Source organism: Bos taurus, chromosome 2 (assembly GCF_002263795.3).
Source record: "Bos taurus isolate L1 Dominette 01449 registration number 42190680 breed Hereford chromosome 2, ARS-UCD2.0, whole genome shotgun sequence".
Lineage (NCBI taxonomy): Eukaryota > Metazoa > Chordata > Mammalia > Artiodactyla > Bovidae > Bos > Bos taurus.
This window is the reverse complement of record NC_037329.1, coordinates 56,624,086-56,638,748: the sequence shown is the minus strand read 5'-3', so window position 1 is coordinate 56,638,748 and position 14,663 is coordinate 56,624,086. Positions and strand designations below refer to the sequence as shown.

The following is a 14,663-nucleotide window of genomic DNA, read 5'->3' as shown; positions in this document are numbered from 1 at the left end:
GGTCTTAGCTCAAATCTCCTCTTTTCAAATGTGCCTTTATTAATCATCTTACTCAAACCTATATCATTCAAGTTTTTATCTCCAAGTCCATTTTTTTACTTCCCCAAATACACCTTTCAAAAATTGGATTTTTTGTATTTATTTATGTGTTTGGAGAAGGCAATGGCAACACACTCCAGTACTCTTGCCTGGAAAATCCCATGGACGGAGGAGCCTGGTGGGCTAAAGTCCATGGGTTTGCTAAGAGTTGGACACGACTGAGTGACTTCACTTTCACTTTTCACTTTCATGCATTGGAGAAGGAAATGGCAACCTACTCCAGTGTTCTTGCCTGGAGAATCCCAGAGACGGGGGAGCCTGATGGGCTGCCGTCTCTGGGATCGCATAAAGTCAGACATGTGTAAAGCGACTTAGCAGCAGCATGTATGTTTTAGTTTAGTTGATTTTGTCTTTGTTCCACAGAATATAAACTTCATGAGGACAAGATTCTGCTATCTTTATCATATTCCAAGAACCCATCACCAAACCTAACAAACAAAACTCTCTAATAATGCTTTGCATGCATGCTTCAGGCATGGCCAACTCTTTGTGACTCTATGGACTATAGCCCACCAGGCTCCTCTGTCTATGGAATTCTCTGGACAATAATACTTGAGTGGGTTGCCATGCCATTCTCCAAGGTATCTTCCTGACCCAGGGATAGAACCTATGTCTCTTATTTCTCCTGCATTGGCAGGCAGGTCCTTAACCAATAGGGCCACCTGGGATGCCCAAATAATGCTTTGGGTATGAATGAATACAACTTGATTGGTCACCTTAAGATGCTATGCAATCTGATCAATAACTTAGTATTATTAATTGCATAATTTTATATGGTCATAAAAGATTTATGTTCAGTAAAATTTTGACAATTGATCACAACTATTTTAGAACCATCAATTCTAATCAGTATGTATTATTGAATGCCTGTCTTATTAATCAACAACAATCAAGCCACAGAATGATAGTAACATAATAGCTGATAGATTCAGATCTCTTCCAAGGTAATCATAATAAATTATTTTAGTTGTTGACTGATTCGAATAAACTCTGATGGTTTTAAAAGTATTCTAGCCAAGCAATTATATTTCAATTTAGTTTCAATTTAGATTTTAATGGTGTCTTAAATTTATAATGGGCTTCCCAGGAGGTGTTAGTGGTAAACAACCTGCCTGCCAATGCTGGAGACATTAGAGACTCTGATTCGACCCCTGGGTTGGGAAGATCACCTGGAGCGGGGCATAACAACTCACTACAGTGTTCTTGCCTGGAGAATCCCATGGACAGAGGGAGCCTGGTGGCCTACAGTTCATGGGGCTGCAAAGAGCCAGACACAACTGAAATGACTTAGCAGGCATGCACGTAAATTTATAATACTGAAGAAAGAAAAAAAAAAAAAAAAAACTATCAACTTTTACCACTACCCAAATGTCCTAAAACAAGACTTTGAAGTTTTTGCTAAAATTTATGTACACACATTTATGTCTGGGTACACTGTTGTTGTTGTTTAGTTGCTAAGTCATATCTGACTCTTTGCAACCCCATGGACAGTAGCCCTCTGGGCTCTTCTGTCCATGGTATTTCCTAGACAAGAATGCTGGAGAGGGTTGGCCTTTCCTTCTAGGGTATCTTCCCAACCCAGGGATCAAACCTGTGTCTCATGCATTGGCAGAAGGATTCTTTACTGCTGAAGAACCAGGGAAGCCCGTGGTTACATAGGAATACTAATAAATTTATGTATGCATGTGTGTATGTGTGTGAGATGTACACACAGACCCATATATTGGGTAGGAGATTTAAAGCTAGGACTCCAATTAGAAACTGAAACCTATTAAAGAAAACTTAATTGAATATTTTGTTAAAGTTTTTCAGGAAAAATGGTTCTAATCAACTTTTTGAGAAAAGGGTATGAGTATTAATGAATACAATTATATTTATTCTGAACAATTTCTTTTGCATAATGGGGAATATGCCAAGCATGGTATCTCATATTCACTTCTCAAAACCAGGTAGATCAGATGAACCATTTGTTTTGCTCAGGAATACAGCTCTTTAATGGTAAAATCTAATGTGGAGAGTTCAAGTTATTTGCATTTTCAAGCACTGACCTACTTTATAGTGCTTGCTATCATGTATCTCGCATTTCATACTAGAAATAATAAATTGCCAGAAAGTATGTACAATTGTTGAATAATGCTATCGTATCCTCTTCTGACTACTAAAATTCAAATTCAGAAATCTCATTATGCTTTACATACAGATTGAATCATGTCAGTCTTTTAAGTTTTAAATTATTTAATTTTCTTAAAGAAAAAAAATCTATCCATTTTGTATAGCTCAGGGGGTTAGAAAATCATAGGCATTTCTATCTATAAATAACTTAGTCTGCATCTGAATTTTAAATTTGCAATCCTAATTGCTATTCCAACCATTTTCACAGACTACAGAAGAGAATTCCCTTCATGATTTCTAAAAAAGATCATGTTAAAAATTATTTTCCTTTAGAATGGACTTCAGTTAACATTTAGTTGCCTGAGCAATATTTTTCTGATTTCTGATACAACACATTTTCTGCCCTTTCCTGAAATAAAAAATATTCCAATTTTTTCTGTAGCTTTGAATATACCTTCAAGATATCCTGTCATCACATGGATCACTCCTGCGACTGAACATGTGCTCTCATGTAAGGCTCTTTGTGACCCCACAGACTATAGCCCACCAGGCTTCTCTGTTAAAGGAATTTTCCAGACAAGAATACTGGAGTGGGTTGCCATTTTCTACTCCAGGGGATCTTCCCAGCCTGCATCTTCTGTATTGGCAGGTGGATTCTTTACTAGTAATCCACATGGGAAGCCACTGATAATGGAGTAATAACTACAGTGTCCATAGTTTGATTTGCATATTCTTTCTTTCACCTATTGATTCAGAGATAGAAATCAATGGACCATATTCAGCTCAGGGAAAAACTTTAAGTTTCATTTTCTGAGGAGTGGGGAATTCTCAGGTAAGTAGTATTTGTGCCAAAACTTAGAAGATGAAATAGACTGCAGGAAATCATAACCCACTCCAGTATTCTTGCCTGGAGAATTTCATGGACATAGGAGCCTGGTGGGCTATAATCCATGGGATCACTAAGGGTTGGACACGATGAACAACTAACACTTACTTACACTTCATTAAACTAATGGATGACTATGTGGTGACTGTTAAAAGAGCAAGTATCATACATTGCAGGGAAATTCATGGGGGTAAAAATCAATTCTTTATATACAACATGGATTTCGGAGAAATACATACAAATTGTCTAGGTAATAGCTGGATAAACATAAACTATGTCACATGTTTTATTTTAAACCACACATATTTACTATTGGAAGGGACTTTAGAAATTTTCTACTTCAAAACACTACTTAGTTTTCAGATGAATGGAGATGTAGCAGGTATTTAAAGTTAAGTCTAAAATTTGTCATGTTTTTGTTGCATGGCCATAGATAAGCCATCTAATCATTCTAGAACACACACTGATCATTAAATTAAGGTGGTGAGAATGGATTTATTTCATATTTATAATATTGAGATATCAGGGTTACAAGGTAGTTTAGGAATCAAAATTGAATAATTACCCTTATCAGTGTAGCCTTAAGGATATATATACACACACATAATGCACTGGTAAGAATTTATATGGAATGCTTAATGATTTGGAACATGGTGCTAAAACGCATGGCTCAGATATTCCAACCTTATAAGCATGACGTTTAGTTAGTCATAATGGGATTTTAGAAAATGTACCATTCTACTATTCACTTTTCTTCCTAGTGAATACTGTTACTCATGGGTAGTTCTAATAACAGAGAAACAAATGGCAAGAATAGATTACATGATACATCTAATTACTACCAATAAAATAATAATGAAGCTGCTTCAAATCCTTTTAGAAAAAGGCAAATAAATAACTTTGCACTGATGGTGAAAGACTCCGTACCACATTAATAAAATTATAAAAAATGTAAAATATATAAAGGTTAAAATTTGCAAATATAATATACAAGTAAAATTTATACATTTGTGTTCTTGATGGTATAAAAATAAAAAATTAGCTATCAAGTAAGTTTCACTCCTGACTTACAATAAACAGTGACTGGAGGTTACTGGTTTTACTAATTTTTTTTTTTTTTTAAACAACCAGTTGCTCAGTCACTCAGTCCTGTTTGACTCTTTGCGACCCCATGGACTGTAGCCTACCAGTCTCCTCTCTCCATGGGATTCTCCAGGCAGGAATACTGGAGTTGGTTGTCATTTCCTTCTCCAGGGGATCTTCCCGACCCAGGGATCGAACCTTGGTCTCCCGCATTGCAGGCAGTCGCTTTAACCTCTGAGCCACCACGAAGCTAAAGAATGCTCAAAATACCACACAATTGCACTCATGTCAAAAGCCAGTAAAGTAATGCTCAAAATTCTCCAAGCCAGGCTTCAGCAATACATGAACCATGAATCTCCACATGTTCAAGCTGGTTTTAGAAAAGGCATAGGAACCAGAGATCAAATTGCCAACATCTGCTGGATCATCGAAAAAGCAAGAGAGTTCCAGAAAAACATCTATTTCTGCTTTATTGACTATGCCAAAGCCTTTGACTGTGTGGATCACAATAAACTGTGGAAAATTCTGAAAGAGATGGGAATACCAGACCACCTAACCTGACTCTTGAGAAATCTGTATGCAGGTCAGGAAGTGAAAGTTAGAACTGGACATGGAACAACAGACTGGTTCCAAACAAGAAAAGGAGTACATCAGGGCTGTATATTGTCACTCTGATTATTTAACTTATATGCAGAGTACATCATGAGAAACACTGGGCTGGAGGAAACACAAGCTGGAATCAAGATTGCGGGGAGAAATATCAATAACCTCAGATATGCAGATGACACCACCCTTATGGCAGAAAGTGTGGAAGAACTAAAGAGCCTCTTGATGAAAGTGAAGGAGGAGAGTGAAAAAGTTGGTTTAAAGCTCAACATTCAGAAAACTAAGATCATGGCATCCGGTCCCATCACTTCATGGCAAATGGATGGGGAAACAGTGGAAACAATGGCTGACTTTATTTTTCTGGGCTCCAAAATCACTGCAGATGATGATTGCAGCCATGAAATTAAAAGACGCTTACTCCTTGGAAGGAAAATTTTGACCAACCTAGATAGCATATTGAAAAGCAGAGACATTACTTTGCCAACAAAGGTCCATCTAGTCAAGGCTATTGTTTTTCCAGTGGTCATGTATGGATGTGAGAGTTGGACTGTGAAGAAGGCTGAGCACCAAAGAATTGATGCTTTTGAACTGTGGTGTTGGAGAAGACTCTTGAGAGCCCCTTGGACTGCAAGGAGATCCAACCAGTCCATCCTAAAGGAGATCAGTCCTGGGTGTTCATTGGTAGGACTGATTTTGGATGACATGGGTTTGGGTAGACTCTGGGAGTTGGTGATGGACAGGGAGGCCTGGCGTGCTGTGGTTCATGGGGTCGCAAATAGTCCGACACGACTGAACGACTGAACTGAACTGAAACTGGAGGTTACTGATTGTGTTTATCCATCCCTCCAAGGACAAATATAAAAAAAATCAAATCATTTTCACTGCTAGTTATATACAAAATGAAGATATATTTTTAGCAACTATCAAATTCAGAAAAGAATAATTTGCAATTAATTTTTAATGTGAGATTATTCATTGTAGGGAAGAACATTTTGCCAGTTATCATCAACATCACTGCCATCGTCAACTCATCACTGTCATTATATCATTCTGTTAATCCATACATTGTATAGGAGGCGGTGATCAAGACCATGCCCCAAAAAAGAAATGCAGAAAGGCAAAATGGTTGTCTGAGGAGGCCTTAAAAATAGCTGAGAAAATAAGAGATGCTAAAAGCAAAGGAGAAAATGAAAGATATACCCATTTGAATGCAGAGTTCCAAAGAATAGCAAGGAGAGATAAGAAAGCCTTCCTCAGTGATCAATGCAAAGAAATAGACAAAAACAACAGAATGGAAAAGACTAGAGATCTCTTCAAGAAAATTAGAGATACCAAGGGAGCATTTCATGCAAAATGGACACAATAAAGGACAGAAATGTTATGGACGTAACAGAAGCAGAAGATATTAAGAGGTGGCAACAATACACCAAAGACCTATACAAAGAAGATCTTCATGACCGAGATAACCACGATGGTGTAATCACTCACCTAGAGCCAGACATCCTGGAATACAAAGTCAAGTGGGCCTTAAGAAGCTTCACTATGAACAAAGCTAGTGGAGGTGATGGAATTCCAGTTGAGCTATTTCAAATCTTAAAAGATGATGCTATGAAAGTGTTACACTCTATATGCCAGAAAATTTGGAAAACTTACCAATTGCCACAGAACTGGAAAAGATCAGCTTTTATTCCAATTCCAAAGAAAGGCAATGCCAAAGAATGTTCAAACTACCGCTCAATTGCACTCATCTCACATGCTAGCAAAGTAAAGCTCAAAATTCTTCAAGCCAGGCTTCAACAGTATGTGAACCATGAGCTTCCAAATATTCAAGATGGATTTAGAAAAGGCAGAGGGACCAGAGATCAAATTGCCAATATCCACTGGATCATTAAAAAAGCAAGAGAGTTCCAGAAAAACATCTACTTCTGCTTTATTGACTATGCCAAAGCCTGTGACTGTGGATCACATTAAAGTGTGGAAAATTCTGAAAGATATGGGAATACCAGACTGATCTGCCTTCTGAGAAATCTGTATGCAGGTCAAAAAGCAACAGTTAGAACTGGACATGGAACAATAGACTGTTTCCAAATGGTGAAAGGAGTATGTCAAAGCTGTATACTGTCAGCCTGCTTATTTAACTTATATGCAGAGTACATCATGAGAAATGCTGGGCTGGAAGAAGCACAAGCTGGAATCAAGATTGCCAGGAGAAATACCAATAACCTCAGATATGCAGATGACACCACCCTTATGGCAGAAAGTGAAGAAGAACTAAAGAGCCTCTTGATGAAAGTGAAAGAGGACAGTGAAAAAGTTGGCTTAAAACTCAACATTCAGAATACAAAGACCATGGCATCTGGTCCCATCACTTAATGGCAAATAGATGGAGAAACAATGAAAACAGTGACAGACTTTATACTTTTGAGCTCCAAAATCACTGCAGATGGTGACTGTAGCCATGAAATTAAAAGACGCTTGCTTCTTGGAAGAGAATCTATGATCAACCTAGGCAGCATATATATATATATATATATATATATATATATATATTTTTTTTTTTTTGTATTGAGGAAATTTCTATTTCATTGAATTTTTTTTTATCATGAATGGGTTTTGAATTTTGTCAAGTGTTTTTTATGCATAGTCTTCCTTTTTCCTAGGCAGCATATTAAAAAGCAGAGATATTAGTTTGCCAACCAAAGTCCATCTAGTCAAATCTATGGTTTTTCCAGTAGAGTTGGACTATAAAGAAAGGTGAGTGCCAAAGAATTGATGCTTTTGAACTGTGGTGTTGGAGAAGACTCTTGAGAGTCCTTTGAACTGCAAAGAGATCCAACCAGTCCATCCTAAAGGAGATCAGTTTTGAATATTCATTGGAAGTACTGATGCTGAAGATGAAACTCCAACACTTTGGCCACCTGATGTGAAGAACTGACTCATTGGAAAAACCCTGATGCTAGGAAAGATTGAAAGTGGGAGAAGAAAGAGACCTCAGAGAATGAGATGGTTGAATAGCATCACTGACTTGATAGACAGGAGTTTAAGAAACCTCCAGGAGTAGGTGATGGACAGGGAAGCCTGGTGTACTGCAGTCCATGGGGCTGCAAAGAGTTGGACAGGACTGAATGACTGAACTGAAATGAAATGAAATACAGTGCTTATTATGTGCCAAGAACTATTAATACTAACATACAGTATGTATGTGTGTATGTGTGTGTATTCCTCCCTAGAAACCTTATTAAATGGTGAAGATAGAGAAACTAAGAGGCTGGCAAAGAATATGAACATGATTAAGCCCTGGGTAATATAACTTCATAATACTTCATTATCATTTCATTAATACATAAAATTATTCGACAGGACCAATGTTTTTGCAAAGCAAACTTCTGTTTTAGATAAAGAAAACTAAAGATAATCAAGACTGTGCCAGTCTTTCATTCTAATAGGAAGATTGTATATGGGTGATGGAGAGTAGAGTCATCCAGTGAAAGTTTTGGCTTTATCCTTGACTAAGTGTCAGACTTTATTTTTTTAGGCTCCAAAATCACTGCAGATGATGATTGCAGCCATGAAATTAAAAGACACTTACTCCTCGGAAGGAAAGTTATGACCAACCTAGATAACATATTCAAAAGCAGAGACATTACTTTGCCAACAAAGGTCCGTCTAGTCAAGGCTATGGTTTTTCCAGTGGTCATGTATGGATGTGAGAGTTGGACTGTGAAGAAGGCTGAGCACTGAAGAATTGATGCTTTTGAACTGTGGTGTTGGAGAAAACTCTTGAGAATCCTTGGACTGCAAGGAGATCCAACCAGTCCATTCTGAAGGAGATCAGCCCTGGGATTTCTTTGGAGGGAATGATACTAAAGCTGAAACTCCAGTACTTTGGCCACCTCATGCGAAGAGTTGACTCATTGGAAAAGACTCTGATGCTGGGAGGGATTGGGGGCAGGAGGAGAAGGGGACGACAGAGGATGAGATGGCTGGATGGCATCACTGACTCGATGGACGTGAGTCTGAGTGAACTCCGGGAGTTGGTGATGGACAGGGAGTCCTGGCCTACTGCAATTCATGGAGTCGCAAAGAGTCGGACACGACTGAGCGACTGAACTGAACTGAACTGAACACTTAATAGACCTTCATGTTAGTCATTCAGTTATGTCAGACTCTGTGCAACCCCACAGACTGTAGCTGGCCAGGCTCCTCTAGCCATGGGACTTTCCTGGTAAGAATACTAGAGTGGGTAGCCATTCCCTTCTCCAGGGGATCTTCCCAACTTGTGGATCGAACCTGGGGTTCCTACATCGCAGGAAGATTATTTACCATCTGAGGCACCAGAGAAGCTGTCTTATAACACTGGGTTTGTAAAAGGAGGAGTTAAAGAAATCACTTTGATATGGATGTATTTTTACTCACAGTTAATCTGACCTGAATTTAAAAGCTAATAATATAGCTTCTTTTAAAACCAGCTTATTGTCACCTACTACTAATAAAAAAATAGTGTTTCAGATTTACATCGAATGATATTTATGGAGTTCAAATCTATGGTAGATACCACACTTGACTTTTTGGTTGTATAGGAATGGGCTAGGGCTCTCTAAAAATAAGTAGTTTATCTGTTATTCTTTCCAGGTTACCTCAAAACATAAAATCCACAATAAATTGACATGACCTAAAACAAAAAAGATAACCTAAAACTATAACTCTAAACAAATGTTTTAGCTTATTTTTCTCTAAAGGAATAACCATGATAATCAATGTGTCTGTCATATACCAGCAAAAAACATTGCTCTATTTTGGATGTTCTCTGAAATATAGTTATTAGGAGTCAGAAGATATGATTACACTATTGAGTTGATCTCTTTCCCTAGAAGATAAACAGATTTCTGATATTGTTAAAAATGAAACAATTTACCCTGTATATATTTGAGTTGATTTTCTAATGTAAAAATGAAGTGATGGTTTCTATCTCATGATACTATCTCATGATGAAAAACAAAACCTCATGTTCATAATTTATTAAATACTATAAAATATTAAATTTCTAGAAATTTTAGGTACTATTAATTTCCATTCTTATATAACTACAGAAAATATATTAAAGAAAAACATAAAATCATGCAATTAAAATGAAGTATATTCAGCTATGAGAATAAATGAGTAGGGATATTTTTATTTCTGTATAGGGAGAATATTGGGAGGAATCATTAATTAACTTACAGTCAAATATTGTGATTGACAAATTAAAAAAAAAAACAGGAAAAAAATAGGGGGAGATATGAGCCATGAGCCTTCAAATATTCAAATATTTACTTACAATCAAGCCACTGTTTGCTTGCCTTTTTTCTCTTCCAGGGATTCTTTTGTAGAAAATTCCGCCTGGATTAAACTGAGTACTCCAAATAATCATATCTCTCTGATAATATACATCCATCCCTGTTATTCTTGAATTATGTTCAATATGAGAAATTTGTTGATGATCGCCACTGTAGTTGAATGGATATATAAAACCCAGGATATCAGTGTCATTAGCAATGTAGAGAACTTGATCTTCAGAGCCTGGAGATTATTATAATAAAATACAAAAATAAAGTAAATTTCAACTAATGTAAAAGCAACAAATGTACTTTTAAATTGTCTTGAATTGTTATTCTTAACACAGTTTCTTGCTCCATAAAATTAAACCAGCTTTATACCATCATTTAGTCTTCATGACTTATGTATAAAACACACTTAAGTAACATTTCTAAGAGTTATTAATATATGTTTTCTTCAGTCAAAGCTTACCTTGTGGCTGGAAAGTTTTAGTAGACACCTTTTTTATGAAGAGGGATTTATGTTCGGTAGGTCACAATATGTTTCAATGCTTTGCATCTGAACATTCAGATACCATATTTTGTACTCCTGAGCCTTAGGCATTTCTGAGTATTTAGTTTATGCACTTAAGTGACCATTACCTTTGGCTAACAAATAAAAAATTATGAGATGAAGAGTCTTCTTCTAATAATCATATATCTCAACTGTTCTCTTATTTTATTATACAAAGATATCAGTATTTATTGCCATAATCTCAATATTTTCTGGAATCTTGCTAACTGGAACCACGTAGCCTGAAGTTTTGACACATACAAAATGATATTGATGTCATGTGCATACACAGATAAGAAAACCCTAAGGTGACTCCTGAAAATATTAATTAAAATATTAATGAAACCATAAAGAAAAACTGAATTCCAAATTAAAAAAAAAAAAAAAACAATACTAATACACAAGTTGTGGTTCAACTCTATAGGCTCAACAGCTCTCCCTTAGGGGATGTTTACCATGTGATAGGAGCTGCATCAAGCCTTTGACAATTTATCTCCTCTTCCAACAACATGGAAAGTAAGGATTTGGCCTCCCATTTTTATAGATGAAGAACTGAGGCTCTGAGAGTTTAATAACTTCCCTGAGGCCACACAATCAGAGGGAATCAATGCTGGATTCAAATATGAGTCTAACTCCATAGCCATCCTTGCTTGATTCAGTATATCAGGTTGTTTTCCTCTTCTAGTAACTGTCTTATTAACATTGTTAATCATGCCCTGTAGTTAACAATATTTAAATTATAATATTATTTAGTAAAAACATAAGTGCATTAAAATCCACATTGAAGAAAGCCATACCTGTCATTTAATTTTTTTTAAAGTGATATTCTTAAGTAGAGGAGGTCTGGATTTTAAAACATAATTTTATTTTAAAACCTTTAAGTTCTTATTCAAAATTCCATTCTCCTTATAATGCTAACTTTTAATTTAACCTGTTATTTTCATCCCAGTGGTGCAATATTTCCTTGGGTATACTGAGAGCAGGCCATAAAGGAAGGCATTTCATATTCTATCACACTGGCTTTTGAAGTTCTACCCTCTTCTGACAAATTGTTTCAAACACAAATGTGATTTTAATAGTAGCCAAGTATTTGACAGTCATGTCTATAAACCTTCCCATATCAATTAACCATGATAATAAACAAATTGGCCAAATTTACCAGTCTTAACAAGAAATTTATTTTATATTGTCAGGCATTAAGCCATTGTTAAAATGCAATATATAACATTTTTCCCCATGTTTATACAGAAATTATAAAAACATATAAAATCATGGTTATTCATCTTTACCTTTTGCTATGCAGGTGTTATTTCTTTCTTGAAAATTCTGGTGACACACACATTTATATGATCCTTCTGTATTTATACATTGGTGGGAACACGTGCCAAATACCAAACATTCATTAAGGTCTAGAAAAGAAGAGCTCAAAATAGCATCATCATATCCCCAATTAGTACTTTCATTCTTTTCTCATTTCAACAAAGAAAAATTTATTTTGTGTGATTCAACTTCTTATTCCTATGTCTTTCATTGTCTTTTCAAACTCTTACATTACTCTGTGATATTTTCTGGCCATAACCATATTTTTTTCTCAATATTTTCACTATAATGACTCATTAATTGTGCATTGCTTGTTAATCCACTTAACATATTGAAATATTCATTTCAAACTTCCCTAGTATTTTCATTGACTCAAATAAACGTGTGTTGGTGTTTCTGATTACCTACCTCCATACATTTGGACATGTCATATGCTATTCTTTTGTCCTATAGTACCCATGCTCATTCTACATAGTGAATTTCTACTTATCTCTCAAGATTCACCTGAAGTGAAGCCTTCCTTTATTTCCATCAATAAATGGTAATGATTATCCATCTCATAGATTCTCCACTTTTTGCAACCTTGGGATTTCCCTCTTATGCCATTCTCACGCTATATTTCATATATGTGGTAACATATTCATATCCGCTACTTGACTGAAGTCATAAATTAGTATTTATTCATTGTTTTATTGCCAGCATTTTGGACAATTCATGACAAAGAATGAAGATATAGATAATACACTTCTGGCTTCATAATAGAAAGTGACAATGTAATAAGAAGGGCCAATAAAAAAGCAAACAAACAATAAAAATCCTGAATACTTGTATAAAAATGAATATATATATAAATTATAAATAATAAATAAATCTTAGGCAATAGTCAATGGCTTAGCACATGCCCCAAAGTTTAAAATTTTAAGGTGATTCTTAAAATTTCTTTTAAGAAATTTCTAATTTCTAAAATCACCTAATTTCTTTTTCTTTAAGTCTACTGCTGCTTTCAAACAGCAGAATTCCTCCGCCCCCCTAATCAATTATAGTTGCCCTAATAAATCTGTGAGATAAATCCTTCTCTTGAATCAGAGGAATTTAAGGATAAACACAGCGGTAGTAATTATCTCTTGTTTAGCACTCAGCAGAGTTTTAAAACCTCAATTGTAGAGATAAGGACTTTCCCAGTGACATTTGTAAATAACAGTGCCAAGGCTTAAACTCAGACTTCCTGATTCTCAGGTCTCTACTCTGACACTGCCCAAGGTGAACCTAAGCACTCTCAGGAGTGCAATTCTGCATTTAATTGCAATACAGGGTAAAGAGTGAAAACTGTATTTACTTGTTAACAAATGGTATACCAGGGGTAACTAAAATACATAGTACCAGTTCTCAGTCATCAAAAAAGTATTACAATAAGGAGTGGTGCATTGATAATATGGGGAAGAATGTTTGATGGCATGCTGTTAAAAGAATCTCCTTGAGGTGTCACATTGCAAGGATTCCCCAATGCTCTGTGACTTCCAAACCAGTTTGAGTCATACAAATAAATGTTTTCTAAACTTTTATTGTATTATTGCAATAAATCTTTTAACAGTTAAAAAAGTTTTACAATATTTTTTGTTTTGGCATCTGTAACTTTGAACAGGGAGTTATTTGTTACTGTGGTTTCTCTTTGAGAGAAAATCAAAATAAGCAAAAATCTGCATGATTGGATAAAACTTTTAGTTCCCTCACATGGCCTTGTATTGGCCAGAGTCACCATTTCCTCCTCATCTCCGTAAGCAGACAATGTGGAGAGCTTTTGAAGACAATGGGTGAATCTCACACATGTCTAGTACCCAGAATAGTGCCTGACATACAACCAGTATTAATCTATTTCTATTTCTTGATTATTGTCCTCTCAAATTTTTCTTCCTTATAGGTATTTTATTCAAAGTGCTTTGGCTTTAAAGTCAAATAGTGATTTCTTGTGCTTTTTTCAGCTACCTATAGTAAGGACACAAAAATTTAAATTCCTTGGATTACAAATCAAGGTATTCTCTCTTCCCTTCTCTATACCAAGTCAAACTGCTTTTGTCTACTATCAAAACTTCATTTATTACATGAAGATACAAATTTTATTAGAGTTCAGAAGTTACTCATTTACACAACAAAAATACTGGATTCACAGTGATTTAAAATGAATGTAGCTTGCAGGACATATTTGCCATGGCATGTTACTCAAAATGAAGAAAATTTCAAGAATACATTTTCTAAACTTAGTATATACAGTAAACAGAGCCTACTATTCAAAAATAAGCATTTGAAAATTAATGTTATATGAAAGTAAAATCTTGAACAGGTTTAAGTATGTGTTTTGACATAAAGTGTCTAGGAATGAAGAAATAATCTAGTTTTGAGAAATAATTCACTTTTTTATTAAAATAGAGAAATTTAAGTTGCCAGTTTTCAGCGTTCCCTGTTAATAAAGAGATAAAATGTCATGAATAATCCAAACACATATACAACTTAAATGTACAAATGTGACATATAAATATACATACATGACATATATATGACATAACTACAAGTATTTCCTCTATGGATGAGTGCAATTAATTTTTAAAATTCCATTTTGATTGACACAATGTAAAATCACTTTTATTTACCCAAGAATAACACAAGGTGACAATAGAGAAGAAAGCAGAGAGGT

At 35.4% G+C, this 14,663-nt stretch overlaps 1 protein-coding gene across 1 annotated transcript in view; it reads right to left on the bottom strand.

The window, feature by feature from the left end:
* Positions 1–14,663, bottom strand: part of LRP1B (LDL receptor related protein 1B) — a 315,853-nt gene that overhangs the window by 149,591 nt on the left and 151,599 nt on the right. Inside the window, exons 29-30 of the mRNA XM_059878468.1 lie at positions 11,944–12,063; positions 10,104–10,345 (exon numbers count right to left, since the gene is read on the bottom strand). Of these exons, the coding sequence (XP_059734451.1) occupies positions 10,104–10,345; positions 11,944–12,063 (362 nt within the window). The remainder of the gene's footprint in view (positions 1–10,103; positions 10,346–11,943; positions 12,064–14,663) is intronic.